We start from the raw sequence: 8,913 nt of genomic DNA, 5'->3' as shown, positions 1-8,913 counted from the left end.
CTGGCTGGTTGGGAGCCGGGGAAAGAGATGGAGATGAGGCATGGCCCGCTGTTGACCACAGGGACCTCGGCGTTGACATGGAAACCGCAGCAGTGCGGCCTCCCGTCGGCACTGACAGGGTCTCTGAGAACTTCTGTTGTTTTTACTTATTGTACTCTTCTGTATGCAGACACAGGGGACGTCACAGGAATCCTGTTTTTTGCATGTATGTGAATGTTTGTCAGAAAATGTCAAAGGATTGTTTGTGTCTATTTCCTAAACAAATACAGATGTATGTTGTGGTTGGCCTTCAGTTCTGGTGTCATGGTCTTTATTGTCTCTCTTTGTGTGGGGGGATAGGCCTCTGGGGCAGTGGCTGACATGACTGAGACAAGAGCGAAACACCAGACACACACACACAAACACACGCATGTGCAGGCCAAACATTTCCTCACAATAAACCACTAAGAGCAGATACTGTATTAATCAGTCAGATCTGCCAACAACGGACCGTCTATATGGGTGACGACTGATGCTTTATATTAACTCCTTTGTTCTGCTTCACTAAAAACCTTTCGACAGCAGCATCAATGTTAAACATCTTTTTATTTCAAAAGTACACAAACAGGACCAATATTGTTCAATAAGGCAAAGCTCAAATATTAACAACCACTCACATCAGAGGACTCGAAATCTCATAGTCACAGTTTATGGGTACCACTTGCAAATCATAAATAAAACTCTTTTATTTTTTTCTTCATATATAGACTATAACTTATTTTTTTTTCTCATCATGAAAAAAAAAAGATCATTAGACAAACATTTCATTGTAACCCCAGCCACATAGAATCATCTTCATCTTCATTTTTTATTTATTTTTTTTTTAATCCTCAGAATCATTATTGTCCTTGAAAAGTCAGAGTGGGCTGGGGGGCGAGGGAGGGGGAAGGTGCGCCTGTCTTTCTCCACATGGGTGTTACGTGGCTCTAATGCCCAGTTCCAAGCCCAGCTACAGACCCCAGCCCTTCGCTACTACCTGAAAGGACTGAACGTAGCCGTGTGAGTGTCAGTGGGACCACTGGTGCAGTTTTTTAAGCTACTATGTGCTTTTGTTGGCTTTATTACTATGTTTAAAACATTCTCCCCTCCGTGTGGCTCATGTGATATTGCTAAAGCACCTTAATAATCACTACTTAGCAGCTGTAATAGCTATCCTTTATCAATCTTTTCAAATACGTGCCTTGTGGGGAGGAACCCTCAGGGCTAGGGGGCCTTGTAGGTGGTGAGTTGGAATTGGGCGCAATTTTCTAAGGGGCAGGAGTGTGCTTCTTTCTGTGGCATTGTTGCGACTGGTTTGCATGCCGAGCCAAGCCGATCCAAGCCGAGTTCTGGATGGAGAGGCGTGGCCAGCTCTGGTCACCTAGGGAACAGCGCCAGGACGAGGCAGAGCAGTGTGGCTGTGAGAGACGGGGTGAGACCCAGAGCTCCTCCGCACTCCATTGAGTTCTCCTGGAGAGGGAAGGGGGGCAAAATACAGACAGATGTTGAATATTTTAAGAAAAACACAAAAGCAGAATTAGCGGGGGATATATTATGAAAGAGAGTACAGTAACAGTGAGTGATCTGTGTGTAGTGTTTGTGGAGCCAGTACCTCAGGGTGAAAAGGGTGACAGGTATCTGGGCGCCTCCTGTCCTTTTGCATCTTCAACCTCTCGCACTTGAGAGATTCATTATGTGCAGCTGAAGTTAAGGCAATAACAGACAATGTGTACCCTCTGCAGGGTGTTTTCCTGCTGGACTGTATTACTTGTTTATAATGGAAAGGAACGCATGTTTTCGATTGCGCCATGAAAAGGGGTTCGTATGGATGCGCTGATACTTTGGCTCACAGCACGTAGAGCGAGAAAAGAAAAGGAAAGCAGAGTCTTAGCAATGTTTGAGGAGTTTTCTTTCATTGGGTAGCAACGGAATAGCAGACTTTATGCTACAGTAAGCACTCCACAACAAAATAAACAGCGGTGGACATGTATATACAGCGTGACTGTGCTGCGTAAAATCCAGAGAAAAATGCACATTGCAAGAGAGCCCAGCTCAGCTATGCGGTGACGAGCTAAGTACTTTCAGTCAAACTCCACTCGGAGCCGTGTCTGCTATCGATCAGCATCCCATCATAGCGTGGGCTATTGTGTAACACAGCCCCAAACACAGACACACACAGCTCTGTGAAACCGACGTCTAGTAGAGTGCTGCCTCTAAGCCTTAGCTTCAGATCTGTCCCACAGAACGCTCTCATCTCTTTGAACCACTGGAGGGGCAGAGTGCAAACAGACTCCCCATGGCTTCCCCACAAATTAAATACTCTATGCCACTTACATCCCTCTATCACTGATGGACACACACTGGCAGAGCTGGAGGGAATACTCAATGCTTGTACTCAAGTAAAAGTGTCAAAACCACAGTGTAGAAAAGGTCTGCTATGAGTAAAAGTCATGCATTACATTAAAAGTACAAAAGTATTAGCATCAAAATATACTTACACAAAGTAATAGTACTCATTATGATGAATGGTAAATGTTCTTAGTTACTTTCTACCACTGCATAGTTGTTACAGTCACAGGATTGTGAAAATAGTCTTCTTTAAAAGCCACAAGTGGGTAATACTGTTATTTTCCCAGGGCTGGAGGAACTGGGGAAGACTGCAGCAGGCCAGCTGCACAACACATTCAAGTCGTCCTCAAAAAGCATTAATTCATTTAGTCACTCATTCGTCTTCCCTTGAGTCAGTTTATTGCAAAATTCATCATCCAACTGACATCTGAGCTGTGACAATTATCAGTTTTTTGCTGCTTTAAATCTGTGAAGGTTTTATTGTAGCTGTTGCTCTACTCATCTTAACACCCTTGTCAAATGTAGTTCTCAGGCTTTAAAAATCCTCCTTCCTCTCTTTCAGAACACCAACAGACAAGAATACGCTTGCTGGGGTCCTGCGCTCCATCACCCCCACCTCTCCAGTTTTTTTGGCCAGCGAAGGATATACATGATTTCGATGGGGTCCATGGTGATTGGCTCGAACATGCTGCAGTCACACTTGTTGTCCACCACCACCATGAAGAGATTACTGCTGGGGATCTGCTGGATCACAAAGGACCTGCCAATCACAGAGCAAACAGCCAGAGACAAAGAGAAAGATGAGGAAGGAAGAAGGGAGATGGAGCGAGGAAGGGTTGAGTGCCGGATTGGCGAGTAGACAAGGTGCACGGGTATGATGTAAATTTCCATGTTTGTCAGAGAATTTGTGTTTTGAGTGTTCACATTCTCCTCGGGGGGGGGGGGGGGGGCTGCACTGAAGAGACTCCACTGGATGCATGTCAAGAAGAGGACTTGTCTCACTGCCAGCTGTCAATAAACATACAGAGACAGACTCACACCAACAGACACACACAGAAAGTATACCCTAACTCACCACCCACCCCCTACTCTCTCCCCTCCCTCCTCTTTTGTCTTTGTTATATCCTATCCAAGGCGAGCACCAATGAAGTGTTGCCGAATATAAAACACTCCAAAGGGAGACAAATGGGAACCACACTTTTGTGCTCATAGCTTCCCATGGCTATGTTTTACTGGCCTGAGAGATCAGGCCTCGCCTCGGCCTCAAGGTCGGTGATTTACGAACGCGGATGAGCTTTATGAAGAAAAGAGGCCGTAAAGATGATCTCTTCTTTCTGTCACCCTTTCTTTCTTTATCTCTCGCTTCTCTGCCTCCCTCTCTTCTGCCGCAGCTGGGTGATTTATTGAGTTCACGGTGAGGCATTTATCAGACACGTATGAGAACATGCACGTCTGACTGAGTGAACACACGCACAGAAACACATGCATACACTTTCTTTTCTACACAAGAGGGAGAAGACCTGATCCCTTTAAAGAGACCTAGTATCAGGAATATCTCCATCCTTAATTCAATACTATGACCAATTTCATCTGACCACAAACAGCATCCAATCCCAGAGTGGCACCAATCCACCGCAACCCAATACAGTCAGCCCACCGTGACCAACCAAACCCAACCAAACTAGCACAGCAAATGGGCAAAGCCAGATCCAATCAGGGTGAATTAGGACCTGCTGATGTTTAATAATCCATGCTCACCCCTGCACAGCGCCGTGCCGGCCCAGATCAGCCCAGCTCAGCCCGCTGATAGAAAGCAGAGCAAGTGTTCTTGGAGAAAAGACTTAAACACATCCTGACAGCACAGCTGCTGGCCTTGAACATACCCAGCACTGGGAAAGGGAGCACTACGCCACATATGGATGCACACACACAAGGATGTGCACACTGTGCAAATAGACAGACACCGATGCATACTCTCTCTCACAAACAGACAGAGGGTAAAGACTGTGTCGTCTTCTTGACATGGTCTCCTAGTGCTGTGGATTCCTGCGAGAGAAATGGACAACGAAGAAGTCCAATATGTTGAGAAAAGACAGAATGGCATAGTCAGGCAGCGAGTGACACGCAACAAAAAGATAAAGCAGTGAAAGAAAAAAAAAAACAGGATTTAGAAAGATGTAAAGTATAAAGCCGTTGTTCTGTAGGAAGAGATAAAGAAACGCACAAAGCAGTGGTGACAGAACATTTCTTCTTCTCGAGTTCTGACGAAACGTATCACACAGTCTGCAGCAGAAGCTGATATAAAGTAGCACAGCTTATCAACAAGTTTTGATCATGAGGAAAAATGTTTTATCTTTGCAGTGTCGGCTGTACTTAAACTCATATTATTTCACAATGCATTATGTTTCACACATGCTTTTGATGCAGAACAGTAGCAAAAGTTTTTTTCTGCCGTTCGTAGTAAAATCCCTCTGAGCTAGGTTTTTGGTGAAATGCAGTATTTTTGTGTGTGTGTGTTCCGTAGAGAATGTTCACATTTTTCCAATGATTTAATCGTTGCATAACTAGCCATAACCATAACTGCACGCACTGTATGGTTTTAAGAAATACCTGTCATCGCAGTTGGGAAATTTGACCAGTAATTACTATGTGTAATTTAGCAATTACTTATTCAATGAGTTGAAGTTGCTCCAATAAAATCTCAACAAATGGACTGGCGAGCTTTCAGAGCAACGCTTTCATTTTGTTTCCATTTCTCTTATTAGTTTTGGAGAACATGGGCACCATGATTCCAGGTTTCTCTTCTTCAGGCCTCTTTACACATTTTATATGATGCCAAGACACAAATTAAATTTAGGAGGACTATATTTGAAATGTTGAAATGATTTTTGGAGTTTTTACCTGCTGCCGTTGACACAAATGCAGCTAAAAAGCTTACAACCAGGGTTTGAAGGGTTTCTTTAAAAATGAATTCTGGTACAGTTACTAATTGCCTGTTAAAACATGTAGTCAGTAACATAATCCAAGTATCACAATATTACAGAGATGAAACTTGATTACTTTCCATTACTTTTGGATGACTTCAATGCCAAAAACATGCGAAATAAAGTGAAAATCTTAATGACGAGTATTCTGTTCAAATACTGTGTGTATTATCTATTTTAAAATTGGAATCCTGTTAGTAATCCATCTAATTACATTAGACAACTTTACCAGAATACAGTCACCATTTTTTTATACTAAGATATAAATGTGCATCAGGAAGTGCCCATAACTTTTATGTTAGGTAACTATGTATAACTATAAGTAACGATTATAAAATGCTGTCTCTGTAAAGATTGTTTTTTTCTGGTACATATATCATAAAAAGCATTTCTCTTCGGCAGGTGTAGATTTAGATCTGATTAAAAAGCTGGGTTAGAGAAACAAAACTTTCCTTTTAACAAGCTAAGAGTGACAACATCATAACCTGCACAACTACAGAAATACTATGATTATTTATGTGATCCAGAAAAAAAAGATATTTCAAGAATCTCTACCAGATGAAACCACGTCTACACATGTGAGTGTAGCTCTGAAACTGTCGCTCGTTGCGGCTTTGAACCCCTTTTTATTTCGGGACATTGCTCATCTGGGACGGTTGGGAGAAAGAAAAAGAGCATGCGGAGCTGTAGGATATATGGCTGCAAGTATTGTTGCTAATAGTCCCCTTGAAGACCTTCTCTGGGACACACTCTTTGTCCTAAATCTCATGTTACAGTCTAGAGAAGCTGGCAACACATTAATGGAGGTTAAATCATCCTATAGGGCCACTTAAGCCATTATATCATCCACCAGATTTCATTGTTTCTTCTGCTCTGTCAGGTCTGTCTCACCCGTCAGGAAGTCGTGGACAAATACAAATACCGATGTCACGCACGCACGTGTGCACACACGGTCATAACACAGTAAAGAGAGGTTTTAACAGGCGAAAGCTTATGGTATATTTCCTAAAGCATAAAGCACACACACGCGTCTCGATGAAAATATGAGAGAAAAGGGCCTCAGTCAGCCTGTAACGTGAAACAGATGTTTATCACCAATATCCTCTATTACTAATATGAGCTATAAAATTCCACATAGCTGAAATAAAAACTCCATTTTACTTTGTCAAATTCATTGTGCTTTAAAAAAGATTTATTTGAAGGTGGCATTTTGCTCTGAGTGCACAGCTCTGCCCGCTAATCTGGCTCCGGTGTCATCAATGGAGATGAGGCCATTCTTCTCTGCAGCACGCTTCTGTCATTTGTGTGCGGGCGGGTGGGAAGGTGAGTGTGTGAGAAAGGGTGCTGTGTGTGTGTGTGTGTGTGTGTGTGTGTGTGTTCGTGTGTGTGTATTTGAGGTCTGACTGCTTCCCCGACCGCATTTTACTCCTAGCACCCAGGGCAATGGTTACCCTGCTGACCTTGTGGGGCTTTACCGGCAGTGGACACACAAGGAAAACACACACACACACACACACATACACACACACACACACACACACACACACACACACACACACACACACATACACACAGGGTTCTGAGCTTCCCTGGCAGCTCCACAGCTGGGAGCAATGAAGGGCCCATTGGAGGGATCCAGAGAACACCCCACAATTGCCTGACAGAAAAGCCCAAATTGTTAATGGGGACCACACTCATTTTCCCATTTTTAAAGGAAGCACTTTTTTCCACCTCTCTCACTCATCTCTAAATGCCTCGTATTTCATGCTGCAGCAGTAGAGAGTGAGTGTCTGCGTGTGATAGATTGCCTGGATAAAAGTGTTTTCATCAGACAACAAATGATTTAAATGTGTTCCTCATTATCAGGGATTATGGAGATAAAAAAATACTTTGCAATGATCAGTGTTAACAGGATAATTTATTTTCCAGTGTTAGCTTATTATTATGGAAAAAAAAAAAAAAAAAAGCTTTTTGTGACAGCAGACAAATATTTATTGTGTAGTTGTTAATATGTGTTCAAATGTCTGTGTGTATCATACTTGATGCAGCCGTCACAGTCGAGGTTGCCTGTGTTCTCTTTGATGGTTCTCTCAGAGATGAAGGCCGGGTACTCTGTGTCACATGGAACCTGCATGGACCGACCCATCCTCTGAGCTGCAGGAAGGAAAAAAGAAAGAAAGAAAGTAAGAAAAAGAAAGAAAGAAAGAAAGAAAGAAAGACAGACAGACAGAAAGAGAATGGAAAGAGTGAGACAGTCATAAAAACATCCATTTCAAAGTCAAATATATATTTAAAATACTTATGCAAATAGATTGTAAGCAAACACACCACATCCTTGCAAATATACACGTTTGAAAGAAATCAGCATTTCTGGACCAGAGCTGCATCTCGTCCTGATACATTTCCAGTGAAAATTTAGGCCAGACATTTATGCAACATTGCTTGAACTCTCCTGCCACCCAGAGGTTTCAAACAAGTCTGCAGGATGGAAAAATCCACTGTTTTGAGTCAATACTTTTGAAGATGGCTTATTAAAGCGGCCACTGATATAATCCAAATTTGCATTTAAAGACATGTTGTTTTATTTTTCAAGTTCGGCTTGGCACAGATTTCTAAAGATGGTGGATTATGTGTGTGATTCAAATGGAGCGGTTTAATTAGCAGTGCAGCACTATTGCAGGAAACAAATTAATGTGTGTGTGTGCGTGTGTGTGTGTGTACGTGTGTATATGTGGTTTGTATATTAACTCTGTGAATGTGAGAAATGCAGCCTACACGTATAAACGTCTGGGATTAGTTCAGGCTGAGAGGCTGTGTAGATTGGGTTACGGGCTGCTAAATTGGGGTGTTTCAGCTGTGTGTCACAGGCCTGTGTCTCTACTGTAAAAAGATATAGAAAGTGCTGCTAAGACCTGAGGCTAGCCAGCTGTGAAATTGTCTCGACTGCTTGGCGAGCAACGATGGCCAGCTTCACTTCATTCGGGATAAGAGTGTGCAAGGAAAGCATTTTATAGACTTTCATTTTGTGGTTCTCTCTCTTTCTCTCTCTCTCTCTCTCTCTCTCTCTCTCTCTCTCTCTCCCCCCCCCCCCCATGTTCACATTCAAATATTTTCATATTAGTTTTGGCTGGAATTAATACTACAATGCAATGCTGCTTATTGAGGCTTTAATTTCAGACAGGCAAACAGCATTCAACACTCCATAAAGCAAAAGGCAACACGGAATTCAGAGCTGTGGCGGTAATCGTATGTGGATGTGTGCGCGCTTGTGGAAGAAAGAGAGGCAGAAAAAGAAAAGGAAAGGCATAAAACCAGAGAGGGAGAGAAGGAGGGATAGACAGAGTGAGAAAGGAGAAAGAGAGAAGCCTTTAACTCCTGTTACAGAGCGGATATTGAGTCCTACCACTTCCAATATGACACACATCCTTACAGATCATAAAACCTTTGAGTATAACCCCCTCTGGACACACAAACAAATACAAATATGCACGCACACACTTTCTCTTGAAACTAAGGTCACTCGAGGTAATTCTGTGTTCTGCCATTTTTACTTTTAGGGTTT

At 42.7% G+C, this 8,913-nt stretch overlaps 1 protein-coding gene across 4 annotated transcripts in view; it reads right to left on the bottom strand.

The window, feature by feature from the left end:
- Nucleotides 1-566: 566 nt before the first annotated feature.
- cacna2d3a (calcium channel, voltage-dependent, alpha 2/delta subunit 3a) overlaps nucleotides 567-8,913 on the bottom strand; it is a 129,379-nt gene continuing 121,032 nt past the window's right edge. For all 4 annotated transcript variants that reach the window (XM_030423179.1, XM_030423180.1, XM_030423182.1 and 1 more), the window contains 4 exons: nucleotides 7,391-7,505; nucleotides 3,015-3,127; nucleotides 1,631-1,713; nucleotides 567-1,488 (listed from right to left, as the gene is read on the bottom strand). In XM_030423179.1, the coding sequence (XP_030279039.1) occupies nucleotides 1,396-1,488; nucleotides 1,631-1,713; nucleotides 3,015-3,127; nucleotides 7,391-7,505 (404 nt within the window). In that variant the 3' untranslated portion in view covers nucleotides 567-1,395. The remainder of the gene's footprint in view (nucleotides 1,489-1,630; nucleotides 1,714-3,014; nucleotides 3,128-7,390; nucleotides 7,506-8,913) is intronic.

This window comes from Sparus aurata, chromosome 7 (genome assembly GCF_900880675.1).
Source record: "Sparus aurata chromosome 7, fSpaAur1.1, whole genome shotgun sequence".
In the NCBI taxonomy this organism is placed as follows: Eukaryota; Metazoa; Chordata; class Actinopteri; order Spariformes; family Sparidae; genus Sparus; species Sparus aurata.
The sequence above is the reverse complement of the archived record's forward strand: the minus strand, read 5'-3'. Positions and strand labels throughout refer to the sequence as shown.